This window comes from Tetrao urogallus, assembly GCF_951394365.1.
Source record: "Tetrao urogallus genome assembly, chromosome: 1".
Taxonomy (NCBI): domain Eukaryota; kingdom Metazoa; phylum Chordata; class Aves; order Galliformes; family Phasianidae; genus Tetrao; species Tetrao urogallus.
This window is the reverse complement of record NC_136813.1, coordinates 150,345,035-150,367,580: the sequence shown is the minus strand read 5'-3', so window position 1 is coordinate 150,367,580 and position 22,546 is coordinate 150,345,035. Positions and strand designations below refer to the sequence as shown.

At 35.1% G+C, this 22,546-nt stretch overlaps 1 protein-coding gene across 1 annotated transcript in view; it reads right to left on the bottom strand.

Moving 5' to 3' along the window:
• Positions 1-6,868: 6,868 nt before the first annotated feature.
• The window catches only part of DCN (decorin), a gene marked incomplete at both ends in the record, with an annotated part of 32,726 nt that continues 17,048 nt past the window's right edge, over positions 6,869-22,546 (bottom strand). The window contains 6 exons of the mRNA XM_079542510.1: positions 6,869-7,063; positions 8,307-8,445; positions 10,907-11,000; positions 12,221-12,334; positions 12,548-12,761; positions 21,970-22,082. Coding sequence (XP_079398636.1) covers positions 6,869-7,063; positions 8,307-8,445; positions 10,907-11,000; positions 12,221-12,334; positions 12,548-12,761; positions 21,970-22,082 — 869 coding nt within the window. The remainder of the gene's footprint in view (positions 7,064-8,306; positions 8,446-10,906; positions 11,001-12,220; positions 12,335-12,547; positions 12,762-21,969; positions 22,083-22,546) is intronic.

The window sequence follows — 22,546 nt, the reverse complement described above, 5'->3', positions numbered from 1 at the left end:
CATGCTAAGATAGTCTTATTTTATGCATTTTTAAGTTACACTTCTTTTTTTCCTGTACTTGGGAATTTGGTTTATTCTTCATAATCTTATGATTCCTGCAAAGATTGAATACCTTGAAATTAAAGAATGAAAGGACTCATCAGCAGAATACTACTTGATTAGTTTAATTGGTTCTGAGTTTTCCAGTTGAAAGATCTCTTCCTAACATGTATTTAAGAGCACACACATGGTTCCTATTTTCCATGCCTTTACATTGGGTTTGAACACTTTCAAAAAGTTGGTATGTGGAGAGGCACTAGTCTAATTCATCTCAATTAAAGTCTTCATATGGAAGTAATAATGCAAGTTGTCCAAACCTGAAGTTGGCAAAAATAGCATTCAAACCCTCAAGGCTTTTTCATACAAGTACAATATATAGTTGAATGTATTAGATGAAAACAATCAAAAGGTGTAATTATGATATACCTTAAAGGATACACTTTAATACTGTTGAGTCATTAAAAAAAAAAAAAAAAAAAAAAAAAAAAAAAGCTGGGTAAAAATTTGGAATTTTGCTTGTTTTAAGGTTGCATATGAAAATCTTCTGAATTTAGGCAGAGAAAGCAGTAAGTCTTCTACTGTATGTTTTGCCAGATGCCAGAAGAGACAAAACATACCAATTCCAAAATGCATTTGTGAAAATAAGAACAATATCATATGCATTGTTAGAAATCATAATTTGCTAGTAGTTATACTCCCTTACTTTGGGCTTGAACCAGATACACTACCTGGGACAACCCTTTGGATCAGACTGTTCAGAATGGAGGTAGGTCAGTGGATTTTGTTGTTTGCTTGTTTAAAAAATGGCTTTTTGTATTCAGGCAGTGGATGGCATTTTTTGTTTATTTTCCTTCCAAAACTGAGTTCCCATCTGTAGCTTTCAGTTCCTCCAACTGGGAACACTGGAACTATTCATGTGGGTAAATGTTTGCAGACTCAGGGCCCAAGGCGTTTCTTATTTTCCAGAAACTTCTTCACTGTGTTTTTTGCTGCTGTCCTGCATGTGGATTCAGGAATTCAAAATCACTGCTTTTCGTTACACTGCAGATGCTCTGATTTTGTGATTAGCTCCCTTTATTTCTTAATTTTATTCCCAATTCTATGTTATAATCAAATAGGATGTGTGCATATATTTGTTGTATAATTAAAACAATACTGGTTTTCATAGTTTTGTCCAACTCCATTCCCAATGTAAATTACCCCCAGTGTAAGCAGGCAGTGACAGAGCATTAACATTCTTCTGGTCTGTTGATTTAAGACACCCACACAGACGTAATCTCCCAAGCTTTCAAGTGGAATAATGTATACAGTGAGTAAGGGAGCTGCCTCACAAAATAGTTCTGAAGAAAATCATACCTCATCTTCCTTGTGTCTCAGAGAGGAAAGCACAGAGTTTAACAGGCAGGGTCAGCAGCTCTCTGTAGAGCCTGCAGCCAGACTGATCCTCAGGCACTTAGGATACATTAACAGCGCCCAGAGCAGGAAGTAGGGCAGGAGACCAAAGGCTGTTTTATGTCACTTTAAATGTATCCATTGATGAGTCTGGCTGTTTGAGTGTTTGTGTTGAGTTTAATTCAAACACAAGCAGTTTCTGTGCCTTTTCAGGGGATGCACAAAACCTTTATTATATTACAGCTGGAACTGCTAGAGCATTGGGTTCTGTTGCTCCTGCACAATGATGACAATATTTTATTCTAAAATGCATCAGCTATTTTTAGATTTACTATTTAATTTTGAAGACAATCCACTTAATATTGGCTATTTGGCAGCCCATGTTTTTCCCTTCAGAGTGTTTTGTGAGCTTGTCACAAGCACATTCCTTAATTCCTTTTCTCACTGTTGAATATTTTTAATTAAAATTGCACCAACTACAACACTTTAAAATTTGGGATGAAAAGAAAAACCCACCACCACTTAGCAACAGCTTGGTGATGACTGTGGAAAATAAGGTCACTTTTTTTTTTTTTTTTTTTTTTTTTAAATGGAGATGTAAACCAAGCCCTGCAGCAAAGCTGACTTAACAGGCACACGTGCAATCAGAGAGGATGTGATCTTATACATCCATGGGCAAAGTAAGAATATTTGACCGGGGACATGCAAACAGGCTATTGATTCCACAGCTGTGCACACTTAATTAATAGCAACAAAAATAAAACAAAACAAAACAAAAACAACAAAACATAGCAGACAAAGCATATTAATTAATGTATCAACATAGCTTCTTTTCATAAACCTTCAGGAATCACTTCCCTCCTGGTTTTCACAATTCATGGTCATCTTTGTTACTGTGCCTCAGTGACACTAGGTGGCACTTCAGAGTAGTGCTGAGATCAGTCTCCTGTAATGTTTTAGGTATTTTGTGTATGATAATACAAACGCATTAAAGTAATGCTAGCCTTGAACAGAAATTTAATTTTGCAACTTTCTGCTGTTTTTTGTTTTTTGTTTTTTTTTTTTTGTAAATGGTTATAAAGTAGCTAACATTATTTGTGTGTTTTTCTTTCTTTCTTTCTTTTTTTTTAACTAGTACCAAATAGAAGCAGAAAGGGATTGTAGCCAGATTTGTACACTAGTAGGTTGAAAAAGCCAGCTTATGAGCCAAAGAGCTCATAAATGCAGGACACTGCATTTAGAAGATGTGAGAAACAGCCCAGGAGGAGGATACTGAATCAAATCTATAGACCCAGAAATCAGAGCAAGGCAATCTGTGCAGAACTTGATTTGACAAGAAATGATTTAAAATTTGACTTCTTTTCTGAAAAGGAAATTAGATTTGATGTTATTTATATACCAGGAAATCAAGTAGATCATTGTCCATAACTAGATGGACAAAGCCAAAAACAGCTAGCTGCCTTGTGGCTTTAAAAGAAGGGTCTGATATGGAGTTTTCTTGTAATCATTTTGAAAAATAAAATTCTTTAACAACGTTTGGCTTTGCTAACAGGAAAATATAGATGTACTTTTGAAAAGGGATATGCTTAATTTTATAAAAGCGGGGAAAAAGGTGAAGTTATTACAAATGGAAAAGTACAATGTACAACAGTATCGAGTTAAAATAATGCATTAAAACTGTGGAAAATAAGCATCACTTCTTCAAGATTTTGTTTCCCACTTATTTACTCATTTCTGTGAGAAGATAGGTGAAATTTTCTTTAGATTACTACATGGATTTTTAAAGAACATTCAAGTGAAATTAATGAATGGTGGAAAAATTTATTTGTTCTTAGACATCACAGAAGAGCAAAAAAATATTGGCTATAATACAGAAAAGTCCTATGAATGAGAGAAAGTGAAATCCAAACTTTTACTTGGCTTGTTGCTAAGTACCATGACAAGTCATAGGCATTATTAATTGTAGATGACAGAAAACACATTGCTGTCTGATTTTATTATTTGCCTTCTTTACCAAGACAGTTAAGATAAATTCACCTTTAAAAGCAAAGGCAAGAAAGTGCTATTTTTTTTTAGTGTGGATTTTTTATAATTTTGTATTCAGTGGAAGAAGTAAGAGGCTTCTGTATGACAGTTACATTTTTATACCATTCTTGCAACTGAAGATCTGTCACTACAACTTCTTATTCTCATTTCTGCCAGTTTAGATTTTTAGGTTATTAAGAAATGTTCTGGTTAGGCTCCCTAGAAGAATCTATTCTAAAACGTGAGAAATGGTCATACCCATTGCCTGTAGTGACCCCTCTGTGGCCTTGTGCTGCAGGAAGAGCTGAGAATGCCTTAGGATGCTCCAGGAAATACGGATTTTATTTCTTTATGGGAATAAAATGAGTCTAATCCCACAAGTTATTATGTGGTTGTTTACCATCTTCATTCTTTCTGGAAGGATTATTTGAGTCCTTTCCCTTTCCCCCTTCCCCCCCCCCCCCCCCCCCCCCCTCTCTCCCTCCTCCCCCCCTCTCCTCTCCTCTCCCTCTCCTCTCCTCTCCTCTCCTCTCCTCTCCTCTCCTCTCCTCATCCTCTCCTCTCCTCTCCTCTCCTCTCCTCTCCTCTCCTCTCCTCTCCTCTCCTCTCCTCTCCTCTCCTCTCCTCTCCTCTCCTCTCCTCTCCTCTCCTCTCCTCTCCTCTCCTCTCCTCTCCTCTCCTCTCCTCTCCTCTCCTCTTTCCTTCCTTCCTTCCTGCCTGCCTTCCTGCCTTTCTCTTTCTCTTTCTCTTTCTCTTCTCTCTTTCTCTTTCCTCTTTCTCTTTCTCTTTCTCTTTCTCTTTCTCTTTCTCTTTCTCTTTCTCTTTCTCTTTCTCTTTCTCTTTCTCTTTCTCTTTCTCTTTCTCTTTCTCTTTCTCTTTCTCTTTCTCTTTCTCTTTCTCTCTTTCTCTTTCTCTCTTCCTTTCAAAAGCAGAAGAGCCATCTGTTCTGTATTTATACAAAAAAGTAGTTTTAAGAGTATTAAGCTTCCAATGCACCAATGCTTTGAAGAGTTTGCTGATGCTTCATGTTGTTTGGACTCAGTATAGGGTTTTGTTAGGTACTGAGGGATTGTCTGGAAATTGCTTCAGGAAAATCTAGAGTGTTTGCCTTCTGAACTAGTCAGTGTCAAGATCTTGCTGGTGTCTTATGCTGTAGAATTTGCTTATTCACTTTTACTCTACAGGGCTGGGAATCAGGAAACTCTCATTATCTTTCCAGACCTTAATTGTTGGCAGTAAATATACTGTATGACATATATGTGCTTAAAATCAGAAAACAGGCAAATTTGTTATGTTGGATTTCACGTGGATATTGTGTAGACAGTGGAGTACAGGCTCAGGTATTTTCTTATAGACTTAAGGTTGTTTCTGGTTTGAAAGAAAATCCTTAGTCGGTAGAGATTTTTAAGCTACGGAGAGACAAAAGGGAAGCTTGAATACATGCTCATGTGAAATTTTATATAATAAGTTTTTTGTATTATTTAGGATATGAATCTCTTCTTGTAAAGTGTATCTGTGAAGTTGTTCAAGCTAAAAAAAAGCCTGTGTCCTCTTCTGAAATGCCAGCACTCAACTTTGTATATGAAGTCTCTCTGAGTAATATCAGATACCCAACCAAAAGCCAAAGGGGAAAAAATAACCTGCTGATTACCTGGAAGGTTTTCCTGCCAGTGACAGAAGAATATGAAGTATTGATAGTTTTCTAAAAATAATGCTCAGAAAATTTGAAACCCAGAAGAAAATCAGATGCAAATACAGGAACTCATCAGCTATTTCTTTGAACTAGATAACAAAGAAAGATGGTAACACCTTGTTTCGGTGTAATTGTTTTCATGATTCATTATAATTTCCAATTACTTATAAATAAATGACAATACTAAGAGGACATATTCATATTCTAAAAAAGAAAGACCTATTAGCGATTTTTTTCTAAAGACAAAAGATTTTCAAATAATCTTCTTGTACTTTAGTTATTACCATGCCAAAGATGTTCACTCTCAGGGCTTAACCACAATTAAAGTTCTTTCATAGTATGTCATGCTAACAAAACAGAAAATAAAGACAAACACTGTGGAATTTGCCTGTATTGCATTATCCTTTAATATAAATGACATATATGTTTTACAAATTAGAGAGATTGGCTTTGGAGAATTAAGAGGCTGCAGAAGATTCTTTTAAGGTGACATTTTGATTGAGTATATGGTTAGCTTTGTAGATCAACAGTAGAAATGTGCAGCCTACCTTTGATGTGCTTGCTACCCACTAGAATGTGTTGTAGAATCCCAATTTGCAGAAAGCTTCAGATGATTCTCAGAAGATATTTCTACAAATGATATCCCAGCAATGTTCAACTAGGCCTTTCTGTTATTTCACTTCATTTTTTGCTATGCTTAGGATTTTGCTTTTATTCTAAATTTCACATATTCATCTGATGGGGAGCCTGCATATCTCTACTTGACAGTTAAGAACAGTGTTTAAAAAACAAAATCAGTAAAGGATGATGACAAATGTACAATGTAGAAGAAATGAACACTGAACTGCTATTATTTTTGTTTTAGATATATACATGGATTGATACCAATGGCTAAAGCCTAATACCTTAGTCTGCAAAGTTGCTTCACTGAAAATCAAACTGCTCTTATGACTAAGGTGAGAGGGATTTGCCCTAGAGAAAATTAGTAATTGAGCTCCAGACATAGGTTATAGGTTTTGTGCTGCAGACTACTCATTATTTTGTTCACTAGGATTATGTTAGACTAATCCTGAATAGCATTGCTCTAAAAAAATGGCAAACTTAAAAGAACTATGTGTACAATATGAATTTATTTTTTTCCGAAAATAATGACATCAGCAACAATTTTATTTGCCTCTGCTAAATAGATACATTCAAAATTAGCTTAGTATTATAGTAATATTTTTAAACCTCCAGGGCTTGAAATAAATTTAAAGGAGGTAACTCTCTCCTTCTCAAGTTTCAAGATGACTTGAGAGTCCTTTTTTCCTCTACTATTTTTCTTCAGTGGCTATAAAAATATGCTCAATCACTATCTTTTTTTTTTTTTTTTTTTTTTTTTTTTTTTTTAAATCATAGTTTGACAAATATTTACTCCGAATCTCATATACAGTGGAATCTGAAAACCTGTAGGATTCAGCAAACCAAAAATTACCACAGAAAGCATGCTGGAAAAGGAGGCTGAAATAAGTCAGTTTAAAGCACAGACAGAAATCCTTTTTGATGGTATGTTTGATCTTGCACATCTGTAATGATTAATTTATTTTACATAATTGGATCATCTCCACTTTATGGTGAAGTTTCTGGTATTTGGCACTAACTGTTAGCAACAATTTTTTGAACAGGCCCATTACAACAGGTACTTTAGCTGAAATACAACCAAACCCCGCCTTTAGAAATCTATTTGTAGTTTCCGATCTGTACTGCAGAGCGTTCATGGATACATCGGAAAGCAGAGGGCTGGATTTCCCAGTATTGCACAGGGTTGCTGAAGAGGCTCACACCAGAATAAGTCGCCTTTTTGGTGTTGTATCCAAGAGGACAAAAGTCGTTGATGCCAATTGAAGCAATCTTGTTGTTATGAAGATAGACCACCTGAAAATTATAGAATTGCATAAGTGAGAAATTGAGATGCTGTGGCAAATAACATAAATCATTTCATGTCAAATAGTATTGTGCAATATCATTCAGACTGAAAACACATCCGCTTTTCCAGACAAATTAAAACAAACAAATTAAGATTCTTCTTATTTTTTGAAATACCTGTAATATATCAAACTAGAAAGAATTTCTAGAAAATGAGCATAAATTTTGCATGCTAATACAGTAGTAGCACTATCAATTGATCATACTGTAGCTGAAACAGGAGAAAAATGTGAAATTATTAACGTAGTACTGCGGTTCAGAAGCATATGCTGTATATAAAGAATGCATTCATTGTTGAATGGTTTCTGTTCAACCTTCACTCTCATGAGTGCAACTCTACAGGACACAGAGCCTAAGTAACTGCTGATAGTTGATGATTACTTTGCTCCAGAGTGACCATTTCCAATGAATTTTCTGAAGCTACATGAAGGCAGTGATTTCCATTTGGGAGTCTTCATTCTTTGGGAGCTTTCTCCCTGGACACCCTGGAGGTGTTCAAGGAAAATTTGGATGTTGTGTTGAGGAACATGGTTTAGTGAGAACTATTGGTGATAGGTGGATGGTTGGACTGGATGATCACGTAGGTCTTTTCCAACCTTGGTGATTATATGATTCCATGATTCCTTCCTCTAAAACCTGAGACCAAGTGGAGAAAGATTTTAACTGGTTCCAAGAGGTCATATTTCTTGCTGTTTAATCACACAGACCTCGAAACACCGCTGGTGTGAATTGTTCCTCTTTCACCTCCTGAAGGCATAGCTTTGTAGGATACCAAATGGAAGGTTTTTGAGAAACTTGAAACACATCACTGAGTTGAATAAAAAAATGAAAAGTTAACAAATGTTCCTAGAAAGCATCGTTTCTAATTAAAAAAAAAAAAAAGTAAAAAAAAAGTATATAAATAAGTAAATAAGTACATAGATATCTCCATATCTCCATATCTGTGTATCTTTAAGCACGCAAAGATGCAAATTCATGCCTACAGATCTAGACAATTCCACTGCCAAAAAATACCCAACAGAATAAGAGTCCTATTGTTTACTACTTTTCTATGCCTATTCAACGATGAGTGAAACTTTAATCAAGTTATCTTTCTCACAACTAAATGTTTTCATTCAAAATTGAATAACCATTCATATATCGTCTATAATCTTCCAAACGTTGTTATCTGAGGCAGTATGATAAACGTTACCTGGATGTATTTGTGTTCACCCAACCCACTAGGTACTCTGACAAGTTCATTGTTATTCAAATGAAGTTCTCTCAGGTGAGGTACATTGTTCAGAGAACCATTTTCAACAGAAGAAATACTGTTGAAGCTGAGACCCAATCTGGAGAAAAAACAAACAAACAAACAAACAAACAAACACATGAAAAGAAACTAATGAAAACATTAAACTTACCTACATAATCATCTTTCTTGGGGTGATTACTTCTACAAACTACTACAGTAGAAAAGACTACATTTATGCATAAGGTTCAGAGTCACCAATGATAACTAGTTTAGATAAATGTATTAAAATGACTGATATCTGGTGTGAGCTATCATACTTACAAGTATCATGACTTCACTTAATTTGTCCACAGTTCTGCATACTTTTCTAAACTGTGTATATGCCTGATTGCACTGTAAATACATACCGTGTATCCACATAGGTACCAGCCTTTCTTTAAAAGTTTCTCAAATGACTTTAGGATTGCGAACTGTAACTTTATTTGTCAAACTAGACCCACAATGACTAGAGCTGTTAATTTTAAATCTTCACCACATCCTTCTAAAGTACACATGTAGTTGGAGCCATGTTGCAAACTGTAAACAGGAGCTGAGTCATGCAGTGATCTTCTCAGCAGAACATAGAAATGGGACGTTACACATTTATTCTGGGTTCCAGACCAGAACTTTAGCCACAAAGTCATCCTTCCCAATTTATACATCCACATTCAGGGTTTATTAACATAGTTTATGTGGTCCAGTTAGGAAAATGTGAAAGAGTCTCTCCTAAGTTTCAAGGCTCTGTGTTGCAGTACGGAATTCAGTGGTAATTCCGCAGTTGTTATGAGTAGGCACTCTGTCCTTTGTTAACACTTTGTTAACTGTTGTTTGAACTCTAAGTTAGAAGTTACGCTTAAAAAAGGAATAAAACTTTAGGGAAAAAAAAAAGGGCAGCTAGATTTTCTTCAGTAAACTTTAATAAGATCTAGAGACTTTAGTAGCAGCAGTTGTGTATGGACATATATATAAACGCATATATTCCTCTGCAAACCTCCTTCCTGCATGAAACCAGCAAAGTCTTTGTTCCATTTACATTCCCGAGACTTCTATTTTTTTCACTGCAGCATTATATGAAAAGTTTTGAAAGACTTTCTCGCAGGTCAACTATCTGTTAAGGACAGCTATCAGACTGTTGAGCACTGTTGATACAATCCAGGAGGGTTATCTGACCTCATACTGATGTTCCTGATGTCTTACCCATACAAATAAAAACTATTTTCGGGTAGTTTATTTCTGTGGAACTGGAGGAGGATGCATATTGCCCCCTAGATTTATCACATATGCTGTCGTGTAACACCCTCCTTTCTAAGTGTCTGCTGTGTTATACCCAGCACCCTCCTTTTTCATCAGATCTTTACTTTGCCTTATTTTTCAGCTTTTCAAAACATTTCTGACTGTGCTTATGTTGCTTGCTCAACCACAGGCCAGAGAGAACAATTTTATAAGTTGGTGCCCACTCTGCACAGCTCCACATTTCCAGACCACAAGAGATTATTTTGCTTCAGTGCAACCGCAATGGAAGCAGGCCAGGGTTAGATATTTTGAGTGGTCCACTAGCACTTGCTGCATCTAATTTATGACTTAAGAAGGAATTCCAACAATATTAACCATGTAATGTTGTCTGCAGTGTTTTCCAGAGATTAACTTCAAAAAGCAGAAAAACAGCATCATCTGCAGGACAACATATTTCCAAACAGTAGTAATTAAGAACTTGGTAAGTAAGTAGTAGTTAAGAACTGAGTAATTAAGAACTCGGTCTTTTTTTCCTTTTTTTTTTTTTTCCCTAAAGTTTTATCTATCATTTGCCTGAAGGATTTATACAAAGCTGCTATCAGTAGCAATAATTGCTTCACAGTTCTGTAACCCATAATTATAGAATTTTTATTTTGTTCATGACATCCAGGAAAAAAACTTATTTTAAGCAAGGATGAATATTTAATCAAACATGAACATCAAACATGTCTTGTTTTACAAGCTTTACAAAGCTGCTGTGAGACTCATCACTTGGGACTGCCAGATTCAAAACATGTGAATGTGTGTTAATTATGTCACTGTGCTAAACTGTACTCCAAGGTACTAAAAATTGGTAAATTTAAATCCTTTTGCTGAACAGTCTTTGCTAGATTTCTGTGGGTTTTTTTTTTTTTTTTTTTTTTTTTGCTTTCATTATGACAGTCTGAATGTTTAACATGTAGATCTAGGAATAAGATACAATAATCTGAGTAGTAGTCAATTATGTTTCTATTTTCATAAGAGTTCTAAAATATAACAGTATTCATGTGAAAAAAACTGGCATACATTGCTCATAACTGAAGATAGTTGGAGAGGGTGCTCAGAAATAAAAAAGTTTTTTGCATTGTTATTTCAGCGTGCAAGTCTTAGGAGCTTCCTCCTTCTAAGTTACTTAAAGTTTCAATGATGATAATGCTGAGAAGCCCAGAATTATGTTTTTAATTGCTCTGTAATGGTTACAATTTCAATTAATATTTACATGTGAAAAGAAAAAATTGAACGCTTACTTAGCCAAGTTGGTGAGTCCAGACAGACCTTCCGCATCAATTTTGCTGATTTTGTTGCCATCAAGGTGAAGTTCAGTAAGGGATGGAGGAAGACCTGAGACAGAGAACGTAATCAATTTACTTTTGATAAAACTGTATTATTTTGTTTCTTTGTTTTGGGTAGGGGAAAAGGAGGGGAGGTTGTGTTAAAGATTTTTGCCAGATATGACCAAGATTAGTTCCATGAATGAACAGGACACTTCACAGTCAGGTAAACTGAAAACAGCTAGTAAGAATTTATTTGCCATTAAATAAAATCAATCTCCTAAGGTCATTAAAAAAAGCAGTTAGTTCTTAAGAAATATCTAAATGAAGTTCTTCATTGATATTCTAGCCTTTGCAATTACATAAATGGGACATATATAATTGTGCTACATGTGAGTAGTCTGGCTAAAACGAAGTCTGACATTCTTGTATATAAATAACAGCAGCAGGAAATTACATTATAACGATGAGAAAAAATAGTTTTATTGTATTTTAAATGGGATACAAACTAGTTTGTAAATTCTATTTATCAGGAAAATAAACTGGAACCAAATATTTTAACTATCTTAGCTCCCTCAAAGAAACAGTCAAAACAGGAAACGTGGCAAGAAAGAAATAACAACTAGTATTAAACTTTCAAAAAAGTAGAGCTACTTCAAAACATTTTGCTGGCTGAAGTAAGAATAAATTGAATATAATTTCCTCTGCATTGGAATTCTCTAGTTCTTTTCTTTTTTAAAAGCTTATACCAAAGTTGTTTTTACTTTGTAGTGATTTACAATGAAATACTTTAAAAATGGCAAATATTTCTGTTTTGCATAGGAATGATCTTTTGGCTTCAACTCTTTGGGTTCATGGATGGCTGATTTTATGCTTGTAGAGCTTCACTTAATTCTGCATGGGTTTACATCCGTACAACGTTGACCAGGTTCACAAACGAGGCTTAGAGGAAGAAAACATTCTTCCACTTTATATTTCAACTATGTGACAAGGAGAGCAAAGTAACATAAAATGCCTTACTTTGTAAAGTATACCTCTTCTGGAGCTTGTCATAAGGGAAAAACAAATTTTTCCAAACCAGTTAAAGCCAACAGACTACAGAATGAAATCTGTGTGCGTGTGTTTTTGTTTGCTGTTCAGGCTTTTTTTTTTTCTTTATCCAATAGTCAGCTAGTGGATATTCTAAAAACTAACTCAAGACGCTTCTCTACTCACTTTTTAAGTTTCTCTAGCTGACTAGAAGTTGCTGTCTTACACCTGTGTAAATCTGTCAAATAACAAAATTCTTACCTTTAGGGATGCTAGTAATGTTGGTATCTGCGATACGGATATAAGAAAGCCTCTTCATCCCTTGAAAAGCTCCATTTTCAATTCCTGAGCTCTTGAGTGGATTGGTGCCCAGTTCTGTTGACAAAAGATATTCAGTGAGCTATACTGCACTATATGTATCAATATACATTGAACTTTATGTCTCTATCAGATGAAAGCTAATTTAGAAGTATAATTTAATAACACATTTTGTGGCTTTCCACATAAAATTACTGAGAGGACTAAATGCTTCTTGAAAAAATATGCAATATGCTGGATTGATTTCATTACAGATCATCATGCTCATACCTAAGACAATCACTTGATTCAGTCCATTAAAAACTGCTTTCCTCAACTTGGAGATCTCATTTTCATGAGCACGTATCTCCTGAAGAGACTTGGGCATGTTTTCTGGAAGTTCCTTCAAATTATTCTTGGATAGGTACAGTCTTTCCAGTTTCTTCAGAGGAGCAAAAGCTGCTGGACTTATTTTGCTGATTTTGTTGTTAACAAGGATCAATGCCTGTGGAGTAATAATTACAAAGATCTCAGATGACCACTGGGAAAATTATTTAAAGAATGAAGCACTTAAAAATATTTTTTCTTTTCTAGGTTTTTTTTTAAGGTCATTTGATGGATAATCTAGTGAGCTGAAGAAAATACAGTGCAGTACTGAAATAAATAGACTAATGACTTAGAAACAGAGAAAGATAAGCAAGACCTACATAATAACTACAAATGGTAATTTACTGCTGAGTTATATGCAGTTTCTCTTAATATCCAGAAGAATTATAATTTATATTCACAACTAAGCATAGTCCTTCTGTTTGAAATCTGTGAAGAGTAAGTCATGCATGTATAATTAACATCAGTATTATTTGTTCTTTTTTTTCCTGACTAGATAGGAAGTAAAGTAGTAGTTTTGTTTAATCAAATACACTTATATCTTGTCCATCATTGCACAACCATCCTGTCCAACTTTTCCTGAACAGAAAACTCTATGACTTAGCCAAGGAACAGTCTGGCTTAATAAAAATATACACACACTTTCTTGTTCTTCTTATGGATTGAATTTATTAAGTTTGTCTGCTAATAGTCTCATTTTTGTAGAAATAAAACTAGAACAAATTATATTTTGTAGAAATATAACTTGTTTCTTTGTTTTTAGCATAACATACTATCAAAGAGGAACAATTCGAAGTCTCATACTCTAAGAACTTCATTGAGCCAACCACATGTACTCTGTTTTCTATGTTAGAATCTAATTTAGTTCTCATGGCAATTGTGCTATCTAGATTCAGGATAAATCTAAGCAAATTGCAAATGAACTCTTTGTACATTTCGGGAAGAGGTAGTCTCCACATGCCTCTGAAATGTGACTTTCCTGTTAGCTCATATTGATTAACCATCCATGACATAAAAAGAAGACCCATTACTGTCAGAAGAGTACTACAAGCTAATGGAAAGGTTTTCAGATTTGACATATATGAGAATTAATCTCATAATTGCCTAATTATCAAACTTACAGTTTTACACATTTCTGCAGTGAATTAGATAGATATAGAATGTGCTATATTGATATGGATAGCATTGTCTATTTATATGTATTACTTGAGTGAAGCTATAGAACATCTTTGTTCACGAACTCCATTACATCATTTTTCACAAACAAAAGAAAAGTGTTGCTGATATACACAATCAAAAAAAAATTTTTTATTATATATATTATTATAGTTAATGTCCAGTGTATTTCAAGATATTTTTAATATTTTCAGGGTTGAACATGCATATTTTTTCTTGGAGGAAAATAGAGCATTTAGCTCTTCCCATAATAAGTTAAGTAAGTACTAAATCACTGTGTCTGGACTACCTATCTAGAAAACTGAGTGGTAAGAAGATAGTTTAAAATCGTATTTGACATGTCTTTTTTTCCTAAAGGAGCTCATCCTGAGCAAAGCAAGCATTGTGATCTGTATATGGTTTCACTGAGTATGCGTAAAGTTGAGCAGATCTGGTTTATAATTTTGTATGCTAGCTATCAATACCACATTTGCAAAAGGAGGTAGAAAAGGTCACTCACAGTTCAGAGAAGTATTTCACTAACAATAAGTCTCTCCCAAAGTAAATATACTGGTCAGTGGAAGCTACGGCCACAGCTCTCTCTTATTTCGGATTGCTATAAGAACTGCAGTGAGAATAGTTTTTGTTTCCTAAGGGAAAACTGCCAGAATTTGGAAGCAGATGCAGTTTCTCTCCTTAGAGTACTAAATCTACCTGCACAGTGTTAGGACATGAGAAACATTCAGTTATTAAGAGGGATACAGCTTAAATTATTCTGTTTAGTCTCTTTCACTGCTTTAATCGTAATGACAGAAAAACTGAATGTACTACTACTAATTACAGTCCTTTTGGTTGATTTTAACAGTTTTCTGTAGATATCTAAAGCAATACTAAGTGAGTTTCGACACATGAGCAAGTGAAATTTTTAACCTACATTTGCTTTTTACCACTTGGTCATCTATTTCAGCTAAAGATTTGCTTTATCTTTTAATAATTGTATCTGCTTTCGTTTTTTTTTTTTTTTTAACTTTTCAATAAAAATATCTGTGGATTGATTATCAAAGCTGGTGTTCTGATGTGAAATATTTCTCACCAAAAATAGATGGGTATACATTCAGCTCGCCCTGTAATGTAAATATCCTGTGAGTAGTTAATGTTCAGAGAACAGCTAAAGCTCTTGTGAGGACTGCTTGTTCTGATCAAAACCATCTTGAGGAAACACACAGAAGAGTTGTTTTATTCAAAGATTCAGAATATCTATCTCACTTAGAAATGATGATATCTATCAAAAAGTATGCTTAGAAATGCTTTCACAGTGGGAACATACAGATTGGTGGTAGAAGTTGGAAAAGTATCACAACCATGTAGTTTTCAACTTTTTTTGCACCAGAACATCAGTTCTCACTTGCATCCTGCTGTGTGAGTCCCACTATTTTGAAGCTACATTATTTCTCACACTGCTGTGCAGCTTTAAAGAAGTAAAAACAAGCCCACACATCAGAATTTGAAAGGAGTTTTACTGTCTCCCAGAGCAACAGCAAATGATGAGGATAACACACCAGCAGAGCACCTGGCCAGCTGTACCCATGGGTTTCTTTCCCACTTCACAATAACTCTATTATACGCAAGACTTAGAGAAAGAAGTTATTAGCTTTGGAGCACTGCTGTTTATTTTCCTCAGAATGTGCCCCGTATGGTTTGCGTGTAACAAAAGTTAAAACAAAACACAATAAAATTAAATGAAAAACTCCGGGGAATTTAGAGGTCATTGAAAACAGGAACTAGAGGAGAAAAGCTGAGGGAAAACATCTGCAGGCTGTTCTAGCGAGGAAGGGATGTTAGGCAAAAAAAATGCCACATGGACTATTTCCTGAATATACCCCAGATGGCATGGTGGGACATGATATGCATTTTGCAAAAGGACAGCTCCATCTACTAATTTTGTGCAGGGCAAAATAATGCTCAGAGGGAAAAATGAGGGTCAATCTGAAAGCGGTGAAAGTGCTTGACCTGTAGCTAGCAATTGCATTGCTTGTATGAAATGATCTAGCAGACTGAAGAATCCTGACAGCTTAGGATGATACTTGAAGGCAGGCACAGGAATATTTTTTTTCAAAAATCGCTCTTCCTTTGTTTGGTGGAGGGACTACAGATATTTCTTTCAATACATATATAAGAAAGTCAACAATACTGAAGCATATCACCAATCCACATAGAAAAAGCTTTAAGCATGCGCATGTGTAAACATTACTTGATATGGATATTGAGGTCCTTAGCCATAGGCAGGAAAAGAAGTGAGAAAGAAAGAGAAAGAGGCACAAATACATGAATCGTTAAAGACACTGCATGTTTGAGATCAGAGGGCACACAGCAATTTTTTTTGAATATGAGAAAAAGTAGCTTCTCTTGTTCTGAGATAAAGGCTTTTTCTATTGTTATACACAATATGATATGTATATCATAGATCCTATGGCTCTTATGCAGTTCCTGCAAGGTAAGCAGGCTGTGTTAGTTTTATTATTGTATATTGCTCCACGGTAATACCTATGGACCATTGCATCATGGTCAGCATTTTAAGCAGTGTTCAGAGAGGGAAAAAAAAAAAAAAAAAAAAAAAAAAACCCGACAAGTTGTGCTCCAAAGATAGGTTAATTTTTACTGACACACCTCTTATATTAGTGTAGTAACAAAAACTCTATTTAAAACAAATAAAAGCAGAAAAGGATTGTATGATATGAATAGATGCTGGTTCCTCCATTAGAGTCTGTCCATTTACCTCCTCCTGGCCTGGTTTGTGCTTCAAATATTCATTCCCTGAACAAAACCAGGGATTCACAGTCAGGCAGAGTTTGGAACACTTGCTGGCATGCTTTTGTCAAAAAACAAACTGTAGAGTGAGCATGTGGCCATTATATAGGAACTGGCTTAGTTCTTCGGATTACCAAAACTTGAGGTTTCTACCCTGGCCAGGGGTGAAGAGAGGTGCATTATATTTTTTGGTGTCATTTCATTATGTGAGAACCTCAAGGCTCTGTGGGGTTTCTACCCTTACGTCTCTCCTTCTTAGTTTAGAAGAGTTTGAACTAAGAGCCTTGCCAAAATCTGAAATGAACTGTAGAACAATCAGCAAATTGTTATCAACCCTAATACGTGCTGATACATCTGGTTTGCCAGCTGGGTATGGAGCTCTTACCTAACATCAAATCTTTAATGATGCATGCGGCCTTCAGGGTTTAAACTAAAAAATCAATCTGCTGACCCGATGGAATTTCTTTAATTTCCTGGGTTATGTATTTTATTATTACCTGTTGTTTTATTGTAGTGCTGCTAGGAACAGTAATGCCTTAAGAACTGTAAGCTCAGGAGTCAGCATTCAAATAAAAATATTAATAAATTTGGTCATTTTTGTTTGCCTGATGGTTTCAGTTGTTAACTCATAGTTGTATGCTGGACTACTTGTATATAGTCAAGCTTTTCTGCCAAATATTAAGTGTGAGCGTGCACGTATAGGGGAAACAAACTAACAAAAACAAAACCAAAAAAACCCTTTTTATTTCCTTTTCTGTGTTTTACTGGAAGACAGAATTTTACAAAATTAGTGTGTATTTTAAAAATCATACAGATTGGTAAACTTGAAGGAACCAAGAGGCCCTGAATCTAAGGAGGTCTCTGAACAGAATACAAGATGTTTTGTCTGATGAGGAACATATAGTCTTAATGCAGAGAAAAGATAACGGTTTTAAAAAAGCATGGTGGTGTAATGATTTTCTTAGGGTTCTTAGATTAGAACTTAAATTCTTTGATAAGCTTCAGTAAAGTGGATCAAGCTGCCATAGATAGGAAAGGCAAGGAATAAGGGATGGCATGGAAAGGAGCGGGAAGAGGTGGACGAACTGTGAAGAAGGAGGTGTCAAGGCACTGAAACAAACCTGTCAGTATAGAGGAAAGAAAACTATGGAAAGTATTTTGATCACATCCACAGCACCTTGTTGGGTGGGTAATCTCACCAAGCCAAAGCTCCTACTGTAGCTGTAGTTTGCACCGAGTTTGAGCTGTCGCTGGGAAGTATTGTGTAACGTGATTTGCACAGATGACCAGAGAACAGCAGGCTCTGTGTTTTATTGCTCCAGTAAAAATAATCCTAATGTTCTGGCATTCTAGAGAACATTTTGACACTACTGTTGTCTACTGGGGCAAGCATTTAGGTCTTTCACTTTATCATAATTTACTTGTTTATTTACTTTATTGCTGTGTTCTTTTAAAATCCTTTTTTTTTTTTTTTTTAGTTCAGTATTCTGAAACTCTCCAAATTTTTTAAGATCTAAAAGTATTTTTTCCTGCTGTTGTTATGCTCACACAAAAAGATCTTTCTCCCCTGCACATTAAAAAAATATTTCTCATGCATGTTATGTGTTGCACATTGCTTGTTTCTGTGGAAAATCTCATTCTGCGTTCTGCACAATGCAAAAGAGAGTCTGAGAAATGGAATCTCTCTAAGGAAGTGCTGTAGTTCAGAAGGATTAACATCTTCTTTCTCCGAATATTTGTCAGGGACCCAGTAGAGTTAAAGAATCATTTGGACAGTGCTCACAGAAATTTGGCTTGAACTTGAGATATGCCATGATTCTAAGAAGCTCTTAGCTGGAGAGGAGGGAAGTGTCTCTCCATCCTATTATCTACTAAGTGATAGTGGGAATTGAGTTCAGAAGCAGAACTTGGGCAGAGATTTCTGCCTATTGTTTACAGTAAGCTAGTGGTCACTGTACAGTCTTCAATCTCTGATTCAAAGAGCAGCATGTTTACTTAATTTCTCCTTTGATAATGTCTGTGAAAAAGAAACTGAAGCAGTAATAATTCATCCAAAATCTGTGTTCTTTCATTAATATTTTTATCTGTCAGGAAATTTTCTATATCCCTGGAAGGTGTTCTTAGACTTATCGTCAGTTGTTTTAGGCCCTTGTCCTTCCATAGGGAGCCCTCTTCTGATATAAGTAAATAAACAAAAATTGAGGGCATAAAACATTTTTCGTGCAAAAAAATATTTTTTCCATAAAATGTTGCTACAAAGAGTATTTCAGTTTATTAGCCCATACATTTAACACTGATAATCACTTATTGTGGATATGGTTGTAAATATAAGTCCCTAGCATAGATCTTCTCTATGCAAGTCTTCTATTGTAAATGAAGATCGGTTGTCTGCTTTGCATACAACATGATGGACATGGTCCGTCAACTTAAACTAAGCAATGTTCCATTGAATTTCAGCCCAAAATTGTATTCACCTTCCTTTTCTGTACTAACACTATGCCTTCGAAAAATTCCTGTTGCAAAAGCATGCAGTTACTTTTATTTGTGCAATCTTACGCTGATCTCATACACAGTTGTTTCTATTACTTCTTTTCCAAAGTGCCAAGTATTGTTTTGGCTTTGCCACACAGCATGCAACTCCATGTGCTGTTTTTCTAAACTCCTCCTTCCGCTTACTCATGTAGTATTCCAGATTTTTTTAAAACGTCCGTGGGGTCAAAATACTGTACTTTCTCCAGGAGTTTTAGTTTGCCTGGAAAATTCTGATAGCTGTGTAAAAAGATTTCTTCTTCCTTTTCCAACACCATTTCTAAATGTTTTGTGACAAGATTAAATCATAAGCAAATAATTTACATAAAATCAGACAATTTTCTGAAACTGCAAAATGTTGTTCTTGGCCCTAAAAAAAATCTTTTTAAGGCTTTTTTTTTCATTATTGTCCTGAGACCTCCAATTAAAGTCTATCTCATGTTTCATTTTTATAGTATGGAGTCTCATTCTGTTTTTTAAGAACAACTTTGACAGCTCGGTCACATTTTTCTGGATCAATTGAAAACTGTAAAAATATCAGGTACAGCATCACCTTTTACTTTTTGTGTGTCCTCCTTTGCAGGCATATATTATTTGCATTTAAATATTTCCTTAATTGAAACCTTTTGTACTTGTTTGCCAAATTCCCCAGCTGCAAATTTGCTCTTTGACCTTCTCACGAAATTTCTTTTTTTTTTACACAGAACATCTTTGTAGTTATTAAGTCCTCTTTTTCTTCCATTTAAGAGCTTAATCAGTTACTTTTGTACTGAAAGAGAAGACGTGGACAAGATAAAGGGATCCCTTTTCTTCTTTTATATTTTAGCACAAACTGAACTGCAATTTGATTTGTTCATGAAAATCGCTTCCAAAACTATTATACCTATGGTAGGTGATGTCTATAGGAATTAGATATGAATTTAAATGGTTTGTTCAAAGGAGTAAACTCAATATGCTTCTTTTTTCTTCATCAAGATGTGTATGAATTGGGATTACAGAGAATTGTTCTTTAAATGCTTACGCTAAGTGATAATTTCATGCAAAAGACTGTGCAGTTTCTGTTTATTTCAGATTTTGTAACAGTAAGAGCGATAATTTATGCAATTATTTCTGGTTTAGCAGAGTCTTAAAAGGTTTCATATTTTGGTAGAAGTCCAGAAACTTTTGAACATCACACTGTCAAGTGTAAGGCTATCACAAGTCTGTGATGTGTATCTGAGAATATGATTTTAAAAGTTTATATGTGAGATATATACATGTACATCACACACATGCACACACATATCCTTAACACAAAAACGGACCTTTGTCAATAGCAAAACTTTTGAGATATGCTTGTCTAAAGGCAATATTCCCCTTTCACTATTACTTTGAAAAATACTGTAAGTGGAGGGATGAGAATCATTCCCACATCCTTCACAAAGAGAAAAATGATGCCTGCCAAGCATAGAGGTAGTGATTAGTTGCATAAATGTACATGAGTAAATCATTATTTTGGGGAGGAGATTAAAGAATCCTTTTCCCTTACCGAGAAAATCTAAGAAAATCAGTTTTGTAGGTCATTTAGTAAAACCTATGTTACTGTTGTCATTATTCTGTTTGTTTTCCATTGGTCCCTAAACATGCCTGGCTACTTTTGGGACTAGGGTCCTAAAATAATGTCTTTCCTGAAGTGTCACCTATTTAATTCAATATTAAATTCTATCTGCTTTGATAAGGGAAAGAAAAATATCCATTGAATTAAAGTCAGCAAGATGACATCACTCACAACAGCTTAACTCACAGCACAAGGTATAATGAAGACCTGAGCTGTGTGCCAAGTAGGAAGATATTATCGGTGCCAGTGCTTTTCATATGCAATACCATTTAATGCAGTGTTGTGAGGAAGGATTGGAAAAGACTAGTTGCACTGAAGAGGTTTCCTTCTTTTTTTTTGTTTCAACATCCAGTAGATGATCTTCACTGAAAAAAAACAGGACACTTCTCCAAGGTGGATGAGAACCAAAACAAGCAGGAAGGAAGTAGAGTGTCAAATCTGTTTAGTAGCAAAGCACAAGAATTGGCAAAAAAAATCTGGGGGCATAAATCATCTCATTCGAGGTCAGATGTAGACATCTATGCAGCAGTTGCTAAAATTATGTAAGAACTGCATCATGATCTACTCATGCAACTCCCTCCATTACAGTCAGACAGTCACTGTATCCCTAGCAATTGTTCATAGCTGCTCAGAGAAATTTAAGAGAGAAAAAAGCGCTTATTTGGGTGATAGCAAAGGGAAAGCAGTCAGTAGTGCTGGAAGAGTAGTGTTGTCAGATGTAGATGAATAAGTGTAGAATTTTACTAATAGGCAATTATTGGCAAAACCATAATTTCATTGCAGTGCAGCAGGCAGAATTTTGGCTTGAAAGGATCCCTGAGATAAAATTAGAAAAGAAAAACTGATGACACAGAGAGTATATAGAGCACTTCATGAGCTCAGGGGCAGGAGGGGAAGGAATATAGTAATGAGTGAGTGATGTGTGAGGCTTGAGAAGTAGCTTTTTTTTTACTAGAAATAATTAAACCACTTTGCCAAAGGAAATAAAAGGTGAGAGAAATTGTGATGGAGAACAGGAGCTGAATGGAAGGCAGACAATTACAAAGAGATGAAAATTAATGAAGATCTTTAGTGGCACGAGGAAAGGAATTAGAATGAGAATTTATAGACCGGGACGATGGAGGAAGAACACAGAGTATTTAATCAATTTTCCTTAAAAACATGGGTATGAGGCCCAAATCACCTTTTCTGTCTAATTTGTATGTGCGTGTGTTAGTTCAGCCATATATACACTTACATGAAGATTCTTCAAATTCTTGAAATCTCCTTCTTTAATTTCAGTGATTTTGTTGTTCTGTAAATCCAGCAGAGTTGTGTCAGGGGGAAGGTCTTTTGGCACTCTTTCCAGACCTAGGATCAGCAAAAAAAAACCCAAAACAATTGACTTAAAATAATTTTCAAACAGCAATCAGTACTTTCCTTAGTTACATTTACCTTTCAGTAAACTTTTCCAGAACTCATTTACTGAAGAAGCTTATGAAGACTTATTTGACAGAATTTCTGTCTTCAAAGAGGTAAATGGAGTTTTATTTTGCTATGTCAAATCGAAATTTTTCTATTAACATTTCCATTATGCCCTTTTCTGAAAATATATCTGAGCTATATCTTGAGTTTGCCAAAAATATTTCTAATGCATTTAACCCTATTGAATTTTGTGAATAAAAATTGCTTTCAGAAAGAAATATGGCATTTATTGATTTCACTGTGTGTTAGTCTTTTTGGACAGAGAACATTTTCTGCTATTTCAAGGGTAGCAGAATATTTTTATTGAAAGAAGGGTGGTTGCTAATTATAAGCATTTCCAGAAAAAATAT